Below are 19,214 nucleotides of genomic sequence, written 5' to 3'. Positions count from 1 at the left end.
GACAAAGTTAGTTAATCATCTGCTTTTACTCTGCAGCTGAGATTGCATCTTCTGCTGACTAAGATGTAGAATCTGATACAGGCACACCAAAAATAGTTTTAGTCTTGGTAGTTTTAACATCCCAAAGCAATGGAGTAAGGACAGCAGATCTTTTTGAGGTTTGTGTATTCTTCAGGTACTTCATGCTGCGCTCGACTGTGAGATATTAATAGGTTATTTTTGTTTAATTCTCTGAAATGTCTGCAGTTTGGTACTAAGTTGACAGATTTTATTTTGGAATAAAAACCTGCTGTGTAATTCATATGTTTTCTATGTATTGTTTAAACTGCAACAGTTTAAGTCAGTACAACGGAGGAATTTCACTGAGTGAGAGGTTCAGGATAGTTGTTTACTGTTGTTTAAGTTGTGTAAATTGATTTTACACCTTTGATGATTCACTTTGTTTCTTGATTGTCTGCATTTGTGGTTAAGTTTTAAAGGATCTCTCAGCAGTCATGGCAAAGAATGCTCATTAATTCCTCACCCCCCTACTTTAATATCGAATGCTACAAACAAATGCGTTTGGTTTTATGCTTTTGTGTTTTCTTTTTTTTTTTTAATTCAAAGTTGGTTTCTTCAGCAAGTAAAGATTAAAGCTATTTTGGCAGTATAGGTAATAGTTGAAACAGCCTAATGAAACATGCTACTGTTGAAAATTAAAGCTGTTGGAGTTAAGTTTTGTATAAATGTTTGTATTTCCCTGTTCTGACCATGTCAACATTTTATGTTTTTGTAGTGGTAGAAGAAGGACTGTGGGAGAATGGACTTTCCTATGAGTGTAGGACCCTGCTCTTCAAAGCAATTCATAATCTTCTGGAAAGGTAAGAAAAAACTCTGTTGTAGTCAAATATTTCATTTTGATGTTTCAAATAAGGCAGGATACCTACAGGCCATTTATATTACTATTGATCTTAAACCACATTTTTTTAGAGGTAGAAATTTAGCACAAGAGAGGCAGGATAGAGATGGATATCTTAAGTCGTTGATTCTGGTAATGCATCATAAAGTGCAGTGCAGAGTAATTAAACGCTCATACAAAGAATAATGTGGATATATATTTCTGCTTGCATTCTTGTTGGGGAGCTATTTCAAAAGCAAAAAAAAAGTTTCCACCTTCTTGAGGTGTTTATAGAGAATATGATTACAAAGAACTCCTCTATCTGAGCTCCAACCCCTTTGATGAGGCTGGATAGTACATATCTTAATGGGTAACATTAAAAGATCTTAACTCTGTTCTTCCAATCATCCTAGTAACGTGAGTGTTACGATTTAACTATATTTGTACACAATTTAACAGTTCCTGGCTCTGGGAGGCATAATGTATCCTAGCATTGCTTTGACTGCAAAATTATGCTGTGGTTAATTAATACACTTACAGCTTTTTCTTCTTAATCCAGCTATCTGCTCTTAAATTTACTGAAGATTATCTTGTTATTAGGCCTTCAGTGTATGGTATTGCATCTCGGTCTATGGCATTTTATTCCTTCTCTCTTACTACAGTTCTTCAGGTCATCATCACCTTCCTGTATTGTATTTCAGTTCTTTTACAAATTTGGAGATCTTCTCATTCTAAGTGTCACTAGGGTATTCCCAATTTTTCTGAATTTTTAATAGTAACAACAACAAAATATAATGCACCTTTCCTGTACCTTTGTGTTACATTAATTTTGCGGAATGTAGCATGGAACATTTTTCAATTAGCTTATTTTCTGAAAGAAAAATACTTTCATCTTGTCTCATTTAGTATGGTGTTTGCTTTGATGTAGATTTACTAGTAATCAGGTTTGCATTGTGTTCCTGAGGTGGTGTTTCCGTGAGTGTGGTAACTGTCCCCTTGACTGTTAGTTACCCGTCCGTATCGGCCACCTGCGTGTGTGTATGTCTGAATGGCCACCGATGTGTGTGTACACAGGTACGAGGGCTAGGTGTTGTATTTCCTGCTTTCTATCACATCGGTCTTTTTAGGGGATTTTTACATTCACTTAGAGTGAATAAAAGACTGAAAATGAAATTCCCCATCTAGAATGTTCACTAGTTCTTCCGTAGCTTTGCAGTATAAAAGGGAAAAATAATTTTATACATGTTTATTAATCTGAGGTACCCAGCCAGCTGACTTTGAAGTATGACTCCTAGCAAATATTTTTCTTCCCTGGACCTTCTTAAGCTTGTGAAGTGAATCTTTAATTTATTTTTTTTTTAATAACTTAATTGAAATTGGTCAGCAGAGTTAGCAGAATTGTTCTGTCCAGCTGTGACTGAAAAGTCTCCAGAGCTGCTCTCCTGTGGGCAATGGCCTTTGCCGTGCTGGTGGCCGGCACACGTCGGGTGTCTGCCGATGGCCTCGCTTGGTGCCACCGTGAGCTGGTCCCGCTCCTGCCCCTCGAGATGGGGGTCCCACCAGGCTCTGGCATTAGGGGGTTTAATGACATTATCGTCAAGGTGACTTACGGTGATGGCTTATCAAATGGCTACCCAATTACCTACCTCATTTTTACAGTATTATACCTGAGCGTATTTTAAGTTATACGCTTTTGGGTTGTAGTTTTTTTTTTTTTTGTTTGCCATGCCAAATCTTAAGTTAACATCGTAATGATTTAATTTAAAATAATAGCAATAAGTGTGTAGGCTTTACTAAAAAGAGAAATGACGCTTCAATTTTTACAGACCCATTTTATCCTGTGTTTAGGGAAAGCTTGATTAATAAAAAAGAAACCTTGAATTTCTTTTTGATCGTACCCGAAAGTGACAGGGCTGTTGCCTGTGCTTGAAGTTTTGTGGGGGTTTTTGGCTTATTTTGCACTTAGTGAAGGACAGTTTCTCTTCTCTCAGAAACCTCCCGTGTCCCGCCAAGCCGTAGTTCCCTCAGCAGGGCCGGCCGGTCTGTGGGCAGCTCGGCTGGCCCAAGGAGCGCTGGCCTCTGTGGGGTGGAGGGAGGAGGCGCTCAGAGCCGGTTCCAGCCAGTTCTGTCACCACAGCGGATTTCCCGCCCACCGGGGAGCCCACAGCGCCTCGGCTCAGCCCCGCTCAAGGAAGAGCTGTAGAAGAGCTGCTGGAGAAGGGGCACGGAAAATGCCTGTGGCGGGAAGAGGCTTGGTAGGCAGGTGACCCCCCCTCCTCCTCCATCCTTAGCCTCACTGAGGAGTCAGGAGGGACTGAGTGAAACCTGCCCTGGAAATACAGGAAGCTGTGACTAGGAAGAAGGGAGGAGAGGTTTTTGCTTTAAGTTAACCCTGAAAAAGGCAAGAAAGGGACCTGTTGGAGCGGGGCCAGAGGAGGCCCCGGAGCTGCTGGGAGGGCTGGAGCCCCTCTGCTGGGAGGACAGGCTGAGAGAGCTGGGGGGGTTCAGCCTGGAGAAGAGAAGGCTCCGGGGAGACCTTGGAGCCCCTTCCAGTCCCTAAAGGGGCTCCAGGAAAGCTGGGGAGGGACTCTGGAGCAGGGAGGGGAGCCACAGGATCACAGGGAATGGTTTTACACTGGGAGAGGGGAGATTGAGATGAGATGTGAGGAAGCAATTCTTTGCTGTGAGGGCGGTGAGCCCCTGGCCCAGGTTGCCCAGAGAAGCTGTGGCTGCCCCATCCCTGGAGGGGTTCAAGGCCAGGTTGGCCGGGGCTTGGAGCAACCTGGGCTGGTGGGAGGTGTCCCTGCCCAGGGCAGGGGGTGGCACTGGGTGCTCTTTAAGGTCCCTTCCAACTCGAAGCATTCTGTGATTCTATGATAAAGGGTATTTACACAACTACTTCACGTGTTTTGTTTTGTCTTTTTCTTTCCTCAGTACCCAAATCAGAAATTTATGTTAAATGGCAATTTAAAAAGCATTAGAAGATCTGAGGAAATAATACTCAAAATATTATGGTGTTATTTTGTAATCATTAATATGCCCTTGTCAGGTCATATTTTTTTTCATAGAAAAAATCAGAAATACGAGAGGTCAAGTGAGAGTGACATGCTCTAACAGCTGTACTGCTTAGCAAGAAAATATCACTCAGCCTTAACTAAAGAAACGAGCCAAGGAGTTCAGAGTATTTTATGTCGTTATTTCATATGATTAAATAACTGCTTTTAAGTGTATACTTATTTGGGATTTTATGACCAGCTTTTTTCATTTTTACACAAGTTCATTATTACAGCTTACTGTTAAAGACTTTGTTCCCATTGAGTGCTTATATGGCAAAAACAATGCCGTAGTGTCATTAATGGTTCACTCAGATGAATCTTTTGAGATCCATGCTTCTGCAGTCATGTTTCCCATTTCATACCTTAAATAACCCGTGATTTAGCTTAGCATGTGATGGTTGGCTGACTTTTAAGGCCAAGTCTACCCATGAAGACTTTTTTCTAGCAAAGTAACATTAGTTTGAGGCAGTTAAACCTGCCATCGTCAGACACGATGATGTGGCATTAGTGTGTGTGATGGGGGAGAGTGTATTGGTTTTTTTGCTAGTACAGATTATTTTCCTTAGGGATCTGATGTAAATTTCACAGACTTCCTTTTGTTTATATAAAGTGCGCTGATACTGACAAACTTTCTCTGATAGGAAATATTTCCTAGTGAAACAGTTGCTGAAGCACAGTATTTTTCCCACCAGCACAAGAACAACATCTTTAGATCTCTGCTGGTTTAGCTTGGTATATTCAGCTGGGCTGGATTCTTTCTGCTTTGAGAAAGTGCCGTTACAGTTTTCTTTAGCCTAGCTTTAACTTTGGAACACCCTGCCAAGTTTATATGGAAGAAGTAGTAGCATATTAGTATCTGCGTTGTCTGTCGTCCATTTCCTATCTATGTCTTCTACGTATGCTTTTGAAGTATAGATCACACAGTTTTTCTAAACCTTGCAGAATGTGCTTTGCCAGAAGGTTTCATGTGATTTTTAATTTGTTTTGTTTTGGCTAATCTCTGGCAACTGCTATAGAAATAAACTGTTGGAAAACTTTGGAGAAGTATAGTTCTTCCATTTAAATAACAAAATACTGATTAGACATGAAATGTATAGGGAAAGCTCATATATTGCTCGTAATAGTAAATAAACCACTAGCAACAAATGACCATTTTTTTCAGAATTTTTGAAACGTAAGATTTGCCTTACTGAAAAATAATCCTTCAAAACAGATTTCTGTATGTGATCTCATGGGTAGTATGTTCAGATGCATGTTTAATGTATGGAGCATACGTAAACTGTGTTGGCCTGTTGCTAGTGTGATTCATCTGTACAGGTGGGCTTAGAAAGGCATCAAGCACTCCTTAACTTGTCAACCTAAATTGGGCATTGATCACTTTGCATCCTTGTTGTTTGCTTATGTTTTGTTAAAGCCACAGAATGGACGGTTTCTATAAAGAAATCATGCACTTCTAAAGGGACCACAGAAAATGGGTAACCTGCTGCTCTAAATCTAGTGATATGGGAGTGTATTTTTTGGAGAGAGGTCTTCTGAGAGAGGAAACAGTAACTATGGAAGTTTCAACACCTGAAATCAGGCTGTGGATCATGTGATGGGAAAAAGGGTTCATTGTTAATATTTGGTTAATACAATTTCCTGTCATTCATATTCTATAATATGCGATTTGCATGCCAAAAATACAGAAATGTGTATTCTTTATCATGAAGTCTTGAGAGAAACACTGTACAGAAGAGAATCAGTGCAATGAATTGTCTTTGTTCAGGAACAGGAGTTTGAAAAATAGGATGATGGGTCATTCAGCAAAAAGAGCAGCACGGAGTGGAAAAGATTGTGTCAGAGATGAGGGGAAAATGCATACGTGAAAATCAGCATCAGTGACAGCATCGTGAGACTGGACAGGGATTCTCTATGAATAGTGTGGGAAAATAGAAAGTTAAATGGAGTCAAAGTTAAATGGAATCCAGATGCTACAAAGTTGATTTCAATAGGATGGAAATTCAGCTGCTTAATCCCTTCAATTTACTGTTCTCAAACAGATCTTTTAATTGTATCTTAAGATGTAACTAGTAATTGTTGCTGTAATTATTTTATAGGTGCTTGATGGATAAAAACTTCGTAAGAATTGGAAAATGGTTCATAAGACCCTATGACAAGGATGAGAAGCCTGTTAATAAAAGGTAAGGTGATCTATATATCAAGTACTGTTGCTGTCAATGTTGATATTACATGATGGTAATTTGATGCTGCATTTTAGCCGTTGTTTTTCCACTTCTTTTACCATCCAACAAGTGAAAACACAGACACTATTTGTTCACTTCAGTAATACATAGAAAGCAATTAAATAATTTTTCAGGTCTTGTTATGATAATTTAAGATAGGAAGGTAGGTTGGTATTTATCCCTTAACTCCACAGAAATGTGACTTTTTTTTTTATCTTTTGAAGAGGATCTGCCTGTTTCTCTCATTTTACAACAGAATTCAATGTAGTTATAAGAAATCATTTGAATTTCTGGACAGTTAACCCTAACCTGACGTTTTAAGCGGTAAAATGAGTAGTATATAGATTTACTTATTTATTTTCTTTAAAGATGCCAGCCTTGATGCCCACCTTTCACTGATTGGCGGGCTGACAAATCAGACCTGTGTGTTTGATTAATGCACTTCTTTTGCAGTAAGATAACCATAGAAAAGGGGTCGCTGACTCCACTGGCTCATTGCTATTTCTTCTCCTAGCTCCAAAGGTTACAATGTTCTCAGATCTTCTGGTACTTGCATTTATAGTCATTCGCTAAACAAGTTCTGTCAAAAATAATCTGAGTTAAGCTGAAACACGGATTTTCTAACGGGAATCATTTTGACAGAACTGGGTTAGGAAGTGACTAAACATGCAGTTACGCTGGAAGATTTGAAGGTAATGAGCAAGTGGAGATAAAGTGGGGTGGCAACTTCTTCATCCAGCATAGCTACAGTCACAACAGTGTGTCTGATGGCAGCTGTAGGTACAGGTGGAAATCATTCTGTAGATCATACATACCTTCTCCCTCTCATCTCTTTATCTCACTGCACTGCCTTACAACAGAAGCGTCTCACCTCTGTAATACTGCAAACAGTCAGCTTCAGTCTGTAATAGACTTTGTGTTAACCAGGTACTTCTGAACAGCGGTTGTTTTTAAGATATAATGCAGTGATTAATCATGGATTTGTCTCCTTTCTAAAAACAGAAAGCAGTTATTTAGCATGGGGATATTTCTTTTATTGCTGTTTACTTTTTGTAGCTAACTAGACTTACGCTGTGTATGCGTAGTCTTTGATTTCACATCGATCTAAGGGCAAGAAGCCATTGAAAGGTCGAGGTTTTTCCATACCTTTCTCTGCCCTGGCTGTGTGTAACCACCTTTCTCCCTCCCATTTTCTCTGCTGCTTTTCTGATCACACCAAGCTCTAGTTTAGTTTTCTGGAAGATTAATTCCCTAGAGTGACATAAGTAGTAGTGTCTTTATCAGCTTCTGGAAAAGGGAGGCAGCTCCTTTCAGCAAAAGCTATTTATCAACTTTAGCGCAGCCTTAGTGCTCAGATTAAATGTATTTGTGAGTCTCATGTCTGTTCTTGGAGTGTATCAATTTAAGAACTGAAGCCTCTGATACAGTAGATGGTGTCTGTCAAAAACAGCAGCAGCACTGGCATGGAAGGTGTTGTTACTTTAGAATTCTGGCAGATTAGTAGGTCCTGTGTCTTATTTACATGTGTATAACACCGAATCACTTGTACAGTGAGGTGATCAGCAGCGGCTAATTACATTTTTAAATATATGTACAGTATGCACTTACATATCTCTGGTCTAGAATATGTTACAAAAATGAATTTACGTTGAACTTAAATTGTACTTGAAGTATTCTTGTACGTAAACCTGACATTTTTATTGAGAATTTTAGGGTTGAAGGTCGAAGGGTAGACTCTTGATTTGGGGAAGATAATGTTTGTTGTTGGTTTGTGTGTGTTGTTGGTTCGATTGGTTTTTTTATAATGTTCTTGCCACTACAGGTCCTATTGGTGTATATACCATTTTAAGAGCATTTATTTAGCAATAATAAATATGGCCTAATTTGAGATAGTTTTTATGTTGTTTCAGGTTGTTAATTTTTCTGCTATCAATGTATCATTGGAGTTAACTAATCATACTGAAAGACGGTAGTAAACACTGCAAAAGTTGACAGTAGAGTCAACTGCAGGCAGTAACAGAAAATAGCAGGAGGCTTTGGGGACAAATTTCTCCAGACATTTTTTTATTTAATCTTTTAAGCTTACTTTCTCACTATAGCACAAAAAGCTGTCTTTACACAAATTAAGTGATTCACAGCCGCTTGCTGGAGATAAAGCAATAAGGAGCAGTTGCAGGAAGAGGCCAACTGACAGTGTTTAGGTATTTTAGCACTGTGGGTAATGCCTTCATAATTAAAAAAAGTGTTATTTTAAAAAGTAGTAGCTAAACCCATGTTAATATATAAAATACTAGACATAAGTTGCAGGTATGTACAGTAATTAGGTTGAAGTCTGGGAACAGGTAATCCCTGTGGAAAATGCATGTACTATTCCCCTTCAATGGGGAAAGAGAGAGAGAGAGAGATAGATCTATATAGATATACACACACACACACCTTGAATGGAATAAAACTGAGCAGGTGTCATCCTGGCAAAGAAATACACATGGTTTCCAAGTCTGCTTTTATCTGTGGCAAAGTTAGTCATCTCAAATTTCCAACATCCTGAGTTACCAACTTCGTTTCAGGAATATACCAAAAAGTCTTGGACTAGCTAAAAGGAAACAGGGAAGGAGTTAAAACTCATGCGGCTGCTTTCCAGGAGTAAATTCATTCAGGGCCTGTGGTTTTTGTGAATGACATTAGGGAAGAAGGGCGGAGAGGTCTGTGATTTGAGAATGAAGTTCAGAGACGAAATGGAGCATGGCAGTGGCCGTGACCTAGTTAGTCCTGAGATGTGAAAGGGAGATCTAAGAACAATAGGTGACCTTCTGAGGCAGGATTGGAAACAATATGCACGATGAGCTTTTCTGGTATTTTCAGGAGTGAGGGAACAGCAGAGGGAGTTACAGACAGATCCGTATACAGTTTTATTTTGCTTACAGTGCGAACCAGATGCTTTTGACAGGAAATTCAGCACAGAACTTGTGGGTTTTCTTTCCCGAGTATCTTTAATATTATGTGTCACTTACTAAATAATTCTTCATGTTTTATTGTCTATTCTACAGCAGTGCATGTCTACAGTATGTTTCCACACTACTGCTAGAAAATGGCAAACTTGTTTGTTTATCTATACAACTTCCTAAAGGAGATCTGTATGTTTGGAGTTTGTCTGATATAAGGCATTGATAGTGCCTTCCACTGTGTGGTGAAAATTCATCTTCACAGTCATTTTCCAGGTTTTGTACGGGGGTTTTTTGGTTTTGGAAAGCACCACCATAATATGTTAAACATCTTACTGACAAAAAAGTGTATGACTATCTTATTCAAGAATCCTTGCTAAGTATTTTAGTGATTATTTTCTTGGTGTGCAGTAGGAAATTGAGGGGGGTGGGGTGGGTGGGAATCAGATAGTTTTGAAATGTATGAGCAACTTAACATGAGTTGTTAAGCTTTTTTAATTTGCTTAAATGTAAAAAGCACGAGAAAAAAAATTGTTGCTTTTTGTAGTTTAAATAACGGATGGGTCATCCGCTCTTCCAAAAGTCTGTTAGGGTATTTTTCAGCCTTGAGAAGAAAAAAAAAATTCCATCAGTGAAATATTTTGAAGTAGAGTTTATTCCTTTTTTTGTCACTAGGTTGGAAGTCTGAAAGGTAGGAACAGCGTCTAGATAGCCATGTTACCCTCTGTGCGCTTGAAACAGTGCAGATGGAAGAGCGGAATTACAGTTACGCTGCAATGAAATATAGTTCTTTAATTTCAGTTTCCAAGCAGATTTCTGTTTGTTTCTGTCCCATAAGGCAGTTGATCATGACAACCTCACGTGATGCTGATGGAATATAGAAATTTCTGAGTTATGAGTGCATGGGCTGCATCTTAATAAATACAGTACCCTAAGCATTCACATGTCAGCTCTCCCCCCTTAGATCTAATCCATCAACTTTTACCATTGTAACAGTCCAGTCAGTACAGCCATATCCAGTTTTGCTCAATAGCTGTGTTCATTTCTTTGCAAGCATCAAAATCGGGCATTGATCAGTGCCATCAAATCCTGAAGGCTGCAGACGCTTTAAGCATTGCTTCCTCTTTGAGATCCTGGAAACTATCAGTTTCCTGGGAGTAGTCATAGGACTTACCCAAGGAATATCTAGATCAGTGGTACCGAAATTGATGTTCAGCATCATTGCAAGCAACATCGCAAGCTGCGTTCACTTTCTGCCATGCTGGGAACTGCTGTCAGTCAGTCTCTTCATCTGAAAACATCAGAGTTAGTGAGCCCCAGAGAAGAACTGCAGTGCTGTGCCGGGAGGAACTGGAAACCAGTGGGACTGGTGCCTATCTAAGGCTGGAGCACCTTGTCTGAATCTGATACGGAGGTTTGGTCCTGGCACACAACATTACACAGATAGTGTCTTTTGGCAAATAGTATTAAGGTGTTTCATTAAATGATGACACAATTCAGTAAAAGCATGGTAAAACAAGTTCAAGTGATCTATTTAAATTTTTAATAAGAGTTGAATTCCTCAGCTGAGAAATGGTAACTGATTGATTGTGCATGTACAGTTCGCTGCAATGCAGTGAGGATTTCTCAAGTTAAAACTGGAGGGTTTTATTTTCTTGAATTTGAGAAAAATAAGCCATATAAATTTGTTTTTAATTCTCCAAGTTTTATATACTTGTGTTTTAACCATGTTTTAAAAAAATTCAGTAATGTGATCACACGTGTTTCTTGAAAATGGTGTCTAGTGATACTGTAGTAATACATATGTACAGCGTTGCCAACTAACACCATCATAAATGAGGGAAGACTAGGAAGGAAAACAGTAAAAATCAATCTCATTTAATTTTAAATAATGTGTGCTTATTCATGACTTGTCAAAATAAATGTGATGGAAATACTGAGTAATAAGAAATAATGCGTATTTTTCAGTAGTTTTTCCTACCCCTGTAAAAATAAGCTTTTCTATTTCAGTTTAAGAGGCTTAGTTCCCAGACAAATACTTTAATATTTTTGAGGTTTAAATTCTGAAATGTTATGTTCATCTCTGCTGAGTTTCTTCTCAGTCTTACTTCTGGTTTCAGTAAAATCGTACACCGAGCTAGTGTGTTGTATCTGTGGGTGGCTGGTTGGTTTTTTGGTTTGTTTGTTTAAATAGGTAATCTTGTATGTTCTAAAGCTAACTTAATTCTTACCTACTCGGAAATATTGGGTAATGTATCCAATGGAATACAGTCTGCATTCATATTTTAGCAGAAGGAATCGATAGAAAATACAGATTATGAAATAAGTGTTTAATATGCATTAATATTACACATATATATAATATGCATTAGTATTTAATATGTATTTTTCAGCAAAAGCTGGTGTCATTGATATCAGTATGCTTATATTTATAAATATATTTTTGAAGTCATTTAATATAATATCTTTAATATATTCAAGTATATTAATCTAATACCATTAATAAATACAATGTATGTTTATGTTTTGTAGACAGAAGACAGTAAAACTTTATTAACAATTTAGGGTTACTTAAGGATACTGTTAAGTTGGTTTGGGAAAATGCTATTCAAGCCCTACTGCTTTTATTACTATTTTCTATTGTGGATATATGCTACTCGTAGTCTTGGGTTATTATTTTGTTTGTGTCGTGTTCCAGTAATCTTGTATGTAAAATTCTTGGTTGAAAATGTTAGTACACTGTGCAGGAAAAAAGCATTTTGGATTGAAGGTCTGTTCCTTTGCTTTGTTATCAAAGGAACTTTCTCAATAAGCTATAAATTAAGGATTGTTTTGCATTGAGTTGTCTGTTGTTTTTCACTTAATAATGAAAATAATGTAACAGTACTTTCTAAAAGATGGTAAGAACTCTCACAGAGCATACTATAAAATTTTCAACTAATATTTTAAATATATGACCCAGTTTGCATTACCGCTGCACAGCTCTACATTATGGTATGTAGCTACAGCTGTTATTTTTTTATGTATGTCCTCCATTAAATGACACAGGCAGCTAGACTGGTGTACTTGTAGCAGCTACCGCTGAGGACTACTTTCTTTGTGATAATGACCCAACCTTTTCATCTTCCTTTTCTGGGGTAAGAGCATTAAAAAGACAGTGGCAAAGAAACCCCAGGCACCGATTCGTCAGATTCCTTGACCCTTGCCAATCAAGATAAAGTCCTGCGAACAACAGAAAGACTCCCTCGGTGGGGTCATCGGTAAGGTGTCACAGGAGCAGTGCTGCTGGAATGCTGCACATACCCACTTCAGCTCATTCCGATGATGCTGGAGAGGAGCTTACACAGCTGTTTGCTGAATGCATGGAACTGAGCCAAGCAGCTAAGATAAAACATAAAGGATGTTGATAGGTGTGCCGTTGATTGTTCACTCCTGTGATATTCTGTGTTTTGTTGATAGATGTGCATTTGAAATTCCTTCTTTGCAATTATACCTTGTCTTGAGAAATGAGGGTTATATTATTGCAGTGATCTCTTTGCATGGATGCAGCACTGTCTCAAAATGGGACTGCTCCTAATGAAATTTATTGTGGTATTTGCACTGTGTGTTTTGGAGGGGGGGTGTGTGTGTTTCTGGCAGCCACAATGTAGATTGCAGGTTCCTAATTTCATAGAGAAATTCCAAAACCTGGGCAGGATGGTATGAGGCAGGAGGGGATGCAGCAGAATTATGAAAGGTTGGTAATCTGGCGTGGCAGAATCTTGTAAAAGGATGTTTGTAAGCTTCAGTTGTTTGGCTCCTAGGGAGCTTCCGACACAGAAGTAAGATACTAGTGACCAACCAGTCATTTCCAGTTTGAAATGAATTGTTAGCAGAACTCTTACCCCCTTCTGTCTTGAGAAGGAAAAATACCGTCTGGCCCGCTGCCTTTAAAGGTGTTTTCCTGTGCCTGTTTTCCTGTGCAGTGCTTGAGCCAGCAGAAATATTCAAGGTGCTGTCACAGAGTATCGTGGGGCTTTCACAAGTTTGATTTTGGTGAGGTGCCTGCGACTTTGGTTTGCATTTTTCATTCTGAAATACTCTGAATATTTCTGAAATATTCTGCATTTTCAGCATATGTTTATAACTACCCTTTCCTTGTTGGATTTTGAGGAAGCCAGGATAGATGAGGTACGTGTGTTGGGACAAACGTGTTTCCCTGTGCAGCCAGTTACGCAGTTCAGGTCACTTCTGTCACCATTTTGGGGATATGGTGGCATATACTTTTCGAGATTTCAGTTTATAACACTGATAAGTTATCACTTTAATGTCTGGATTTTGTAAAACCTTCCCTTGTTATTATTTGCTGGGCAACATTTTTTGTATATACAGATATATTTTTATATATATATATACACACACACACGCATATACAAGGTTACTGGAATGCCTACATATATTCCAAATACATACATTATTTAATGTAATTGAGACACTACATTGTTTTTTACATTTTTGTAACTTTTTTAAGAGATAGTTATTTAAATGGTTGAAATATTTTGGACTAGGGGTATACAAATGGCAAGTGGCTCAAGAAATTCAGACTTGTATATTTCTGTTGTCTGTTTCTTTTTTGTGCCTCATTTTTATTTATGTAGTTTAGAAGTGACTTAGTATCTTCATTAAGTGTTTTTGGATACACTTGTGTCAGACACTTGTACTTCAATAATTATATATGAAGCCTGGCTTAATCAGGACTTGGTGACCAATTAGTGAAGTCCCACTACTGTTTAAGCTCCTTTTCTCATTATACACTCACTATTGGCACTGTATATAAAGGATAAACTAAGTGCCCCTGATGTGCTGTTAATTAGATTTGTCAGGACTCCCAGTTGCACTGTCTGCCAAACACAAGTGTTGTCACTTACTGTATCAGTAATGAATTGACTTAAGGGCTTTTGTAGATACTTAGAGGGCCTTAGTTTTGAATACTTAAATCTGTTGCAACTATAATTGTAGTTACAACTATAGCTCTGCTTACTGTACTTGCAAGAACCTCCACAAACAAGGGATAGCAACTTTCTTGAATTTCTGAAAACCAAGCTGGATTTTGTGCTTAAGCTGATCTAATGTCCATGTAGGCAGTATGTGATCTTCTGAGTTCTGCAAAATCAGGGGCAGTATAGGGTTTGTTTTCAGTGCAACTCAGAAGTAAATACAATTCCTCATATTCCCAAATAAAATTGGTGCCTAAAGCCAAAAGACTTTTCAGTCTCTCTCCTAAAATAGGAAAGGAAACTTCAGTTGAAAGCAATTCCATTGAATTATTTCAGTCAACAATAATACCTTTTTCATTTATTTTTCTGACACTTTTAATACCTATTTAAAATAACTTAATCTTGAAATACAACTTCTTTTCAGAACAGAGTTATCTAGGTTATTTATTCTGAAACTCTGTTTTCTGAGACTTATGTTCACTTTAAAAAAATATTTGCTAACCCTAATTTTCTGGAGACTCGGGCTAAAATGGAATAATACTGTAGTATGTTTGATTGCTTGGGTTTTTTTCCCTTTTAGCCAGTATGGAACCATTTCATTCTGTCTGCTAGCATACCTTCAAGCTTTACTCCATTTTTGCGATCTTGTTTATTTTAACTGCTTGACAACATGATTTCAGACTCTCTTTTCCTTTCCGTCCTCCAAATCTTTCTTTCCCAGTCTTTGTCTTCCTCTTAATCAGGTTCAGTTGCATATAGTGAGCTCTCTTGAATGAGCGCTGCCAGCAAAGTGCTCTGTGCATCTCAGTAGTCTAGAAAAAGTATTTTAAAATATTGCAAAATAATGCCATCTTTGTGCAATACCGTGCTAATCCGTTAGGCATTGTGCAATCAGGTTGCTCGTTTAAGAAATCATCAGATGATGTGATACGAATGGACTGTTCTGTCAGTGATACATCCAAAAAGTTATGGAAATGCTTATTTTTAAAAGATAATTGGCTGGAACCACTTATAAAGTTGAAGAGAAAGCTGAATTAGTCTTCTGAATGCTTTTAGTGTTTTGGCTCATTAAATTTTCAGATTCAGGATAATAACACGGTTTAAAAGTATCTTGTGTTTGGTATTAATTTGCTGATGGTTTATAAGATAGGGAACTTCAATGAACACTTGGTATATTGTATATAACCTAAATAAGGCTATATAAACCAGTCTTCTCCGTAGGACTAGTAACATAAACAGACCTATGTTCTTCTTTTAATAATGAACCAGTGAGCTGTAGGCCATCATTTTTATGACTAAAATGAACATTGTACAGGACCAGTCTGCTGCTGTACAGTAATTACAGCGTGGATACGTCTTAAAATACATCACCATTAATGAACTCTGTTAGCTTCAATTCACTTGGCAACCGAGTAAAGCAAAAGAAGTTCTAAAGTATGGCTCCAGTCCATTGTTGAAAGTACTGAAGTAACTCTCCCTGACGTTTTGGAGTTACTTCTTCCCACCTTTCTCCTTTCTGTTTGCTTCTGAGGGTTCGTTCTTTTCTCCTACATAATCACTGTAAATGAACTCTGTTCTGAGCTCAGTAATTTTTATTTTTAAACCTGTCTAGAATTGGAGTTAGAGCAGTTATGTTTGGTGGTACAAGCTGGATAGAGTTTGATTAGTAAAGTGTATTAAGGAGCCACTGTTTGTTATTCTTGGATGCTTTCTGAGTGCATTGTAGCCAGCAGTACTGATTGGTGACTAGGATTCTACTTCTCGTCTTTGAAAAATCTCATATTGGAAAAAGCCTAGCTTTTTTGTGGAAAAGAGTGGGGCGGGATGGGTAGGGAGGATGAGGTTCTGGCAACAGATGTGTGATCACGTCCCTGCATACCTCCCTCACACTGAGATTTTTGGGGTGAATTGTTAAGGATTTTGCCCTTTGAGGGCAAAACCTCAGGAAGAAGCCTCCTGTCCTCCTGCTCGGAGTTGCGCAGTACACCTTGTTCCTTCACTCTGAACTTCAGACAAGTTGTATGTGGTCTAAGCCCGAGGCAGGGGGTAGAGGATGTGTGGAGCCAGTCATTTCTCAATCACAAGTGCTGAGCAACTTTTGAGTGCTCTTAGTTTGACAGAGAAGTGACTTTATGTGTTCTGAGAGTATGCACTTACGAAGTTGAGAGATCCTGGGCAAGTGAGCAACAGTGGATAAAATTGTGAAAGAGAAAACTGGAGCCACTTGCTGTGTTTGGGTCTGAGCTGACTAGATTCACTTTAGGTTGGGTATATCCACTTGTATGGCCCTCTTGCTTCTCACTTACAATGCAGGTGGTCCTCTTTTTCACACTCAGTCATAGCAGATGTATTTATATTAAGTTTTCTTTCTGAAAAATCAGTAAACATAAAAAATAACCATAATCAATTAGCCTGTATCTAGTCTTTCTAGATTGATTATCCTTGATAATAAAGCTAGGACTGAGTAATTACTAAGGAGTAGACCTTTTTTCCAGGTGCCCAGTGAAGAGCTCATCTCTTCAAGTATTGACAAACTAATCTTCTCTACCAATAATATGCTTCATGCTGCCATCTACTGACATCACGTTTTGTTATTGCAGCAGAGGATCAAATCATGGCTTGCCTCTGTGGTAAAACATGTGGTACAAACAGCCTTGGTATAATTATACCTCTGCAGATTTGCCGTTATTGTACTTGGATGTGATACTGGTCTTCAGGATTTAAAGTACTACTGGATTAGCTTGTGTCTGTTACAAAGAGTTTACATTACATAGGAAAAAGGCACTCTAAATCCTAAAACTGTGTTTGTGTAGAATTACTTCAGTCAATATTTTAGTCAGAATTCGTCTATCCAGGGAATTGTAGATGAAGTATGCTCTGATCTCAGATCACTCGTGTGGCAATGCCTTTTGGTGCTTGGTGATCTGTAACAAAAAAACCCAATCATTCCTCATGCATCATTGAATTTAGCAATGTCTATATGAACCCCTTCTGTGTGTGACTTTCAGGATATTTTCTTCCTACAAGTTGACTTCCCCCTTTTCTCTCCACCCTTTCTTCTTGGCTTGTTGTTAAAGTTTTCTGTGGATTTCTGAGAATCAGTTCAGATTTGGACTGAAAAGCAGTTTTCTTAAGGCATATTGTGTAATGATTGCCATCTTTAAGTTAAGCAGGGCATTACTAGATACCAGAATATTTGGGAAAATTTAAACTTGCATGGAGAACAGTTGCCCTCCCCTGATTTTCTTTTTTTTTATCAGTCTGAATGTCATGGTGACAGTTCTTCTTTTGGAATTTCCTCACTGGGGGTGGGGGAGGCATTCCATGAGAAGTGGGAGCCACCACCTTATAGGTAGCTATGTGAGTCATTCAAGGACTTCCAAAATATGGTCTCATGATTCGTGACATGACATGGGAGAGTGAGATGCTAATCCTAATGACCATTCGGACCACAGTCATGACGGGACTGTTAGGAGAATAATCATAGAAGGACAGGCTGTGTGGTGTGGCTGACATGCTGGTGGGAAGGGATGCCATCTAGAGGGACCTGGACAGGCTTGAGAGGTGGGCCTGTGTGAACCTCATGAAGTTCAACAAGGCCAAGTGCAAGGTCATAGAATCATAGAACTGTTAGAGTTGGAAGGGACCTTAAAGATCATCTAGTTCCAAGCCCCCTGCCATGGGCAGGGACACCTCCCACCAGCCCAGGTTGCCCCAAGCCCTGTCCAACCTGGCCTTAAAAACTTCCAGCGATGGGGCTTCCACCACCTCTCTGGGCAACCTGGGCCAGTGTCTCACCACCCTCATGGTGAAGAGCTTCTTCCTAACGTCCAATGTGAATTGACCCTTCTCTAATTTTAATCCATTCCCTCTAGTCCTGGGTTGGGGCAGTCCCAAGCACAAATACAGGCTGGGTGGAGAATGGATTGAGTGAGAGCCCTGCCTAGAAGGACTTGGGGATGTTGATGAATGAGAAGCTCAGTATGAGCCAGCAACGTGTGCTCACAGCCCAGAAAGCCAATGGCATCATGGGCAGCAGGGTAAGGGGGGGGATTCTGCCCTTCTGCTCCAGTCTTGGGAGACCCCCCTGCAGTGCTGCCTTCAGCTCTGGGGCTCTGAAAATAAGAAGGACACGGAGCTGTTGGAGCGGGGCCAGAGGAAGCCCCGGAGATGCTGGGAGGGTTGGAGCCCCTCTGCTGTGAGGACAGGCTGAGAGAGCTTGGGGGGTTCAGCCTGGAGAAGAGAAGGCTCCGGGGAGACCTTGGAGCCCCTTCCAGTCCCTAAAGGGGCTCCAGGAAAGCTGGGGAGGGACTCTGGATCAGGGAGGGGAGCCATAGGATGAGGGTGGACGGTTTTACACTGGAGGAGGGGAGATTTGGGTTAGATGTGAGGAAGCAATTCTTTGGTGTGAGGGTGGTGAGCCCCTGGCCCAGGTTGCCCAGAGAAGCTGTGGCTGCCCCATCCCTGGAGGGGTTCAAGGCCAGGTTGGCCGGGGCTTGGAGCAACCTGGGCTGGTGGGAGGTGTCCCTGCCCAGGGCAGGGGGTGGCACTGGATGGGCTTTGAGGTCCCTTCTAACCCAAACCATGCTGTGATTCTATGAAGATAATCATTCAGGAGTAGATTGAATTTCCCACCAGAGAAGGGAATTTTCTGCTGTCTTTGAGGAAAGCAAGCTGCAAAAATTATTTTGAGGGATCTCATCTCTCTTTAATCTCTTCATGTTACCAGCTGTTAAAGACACAGAGAACTGCAAATGTTTTTGGGATGATATCAGTACATTTAATTATATAATTTCCATCTGTTGACTGGAAAGCTGATGGAGATGATCTGAAGGAAGAACATTAATATTTTTTTCTTGTTGAAGGATCCAACAGTCTAATTTATGGAATTGGATGTCTAATGTATGGAATTATCTTTTTACTAGTCTTCAGATTATGTAGAAACGTATCTGTGTGCACACACAATGTTCCTTAAACCACATTTATGATGTGATGTTTTGAAGAACAGTTCCCTAGCACGGGGACATACAGTGAAATTGTTTACTGTCCCACCCAATTCCTAGAAAAAGATTTAATTTAGGAAGGAGTGGAAATGTTGCCAGAAGAGTTTCAGATCCTGTCTACTGTGGACACAGCCACAA

General features: G+C 39.4%; 1 protein-coding gene across 2 annotated transcripts in view; it reads left to right on the top strand.

The window, feature by feature from the left end:
• Positions 1–19,214, top strand: part of MED13L (mediator complex subunit 13L) — a 202,315-nt gene that overhangs the window by 95,400 nt on the left and 87,701 nt on the right. For both annotated transcript variants that reach the window (XM_063350783.1, XM_063350782.1), the window contains 2 exons: positions 776–860; positions 6,030–6,113. In XM_063350783.1, the coding sequence (XP_063206853.1) occupies positions 776–860; positions 6,030–6,113 (169 nt within the window). The remainder of the gene's footprint in view (positions 1–775; positions 861–6,029; positions 6,114–19,214) is intronic.

The sequence above is a fragment of the Chroicocephalus ridibundus genome, chromosome 13 (genome assembly GCF_963924245.1).
Source record: "Chroicocephalus ridibundus chromosome 13, bChrRid1.1, whole genome shotgun sequence".
NCBI classification, from domain to species: Eukaryota; Metazoa; Chordata; class Aves; order Charadriiformes; family Laridae; genus Chroicocephalus; species Chroicocephalus ridibundus.
This window is presented reverse-complemented; position numbering and strand designations above follow the sequence as displayed.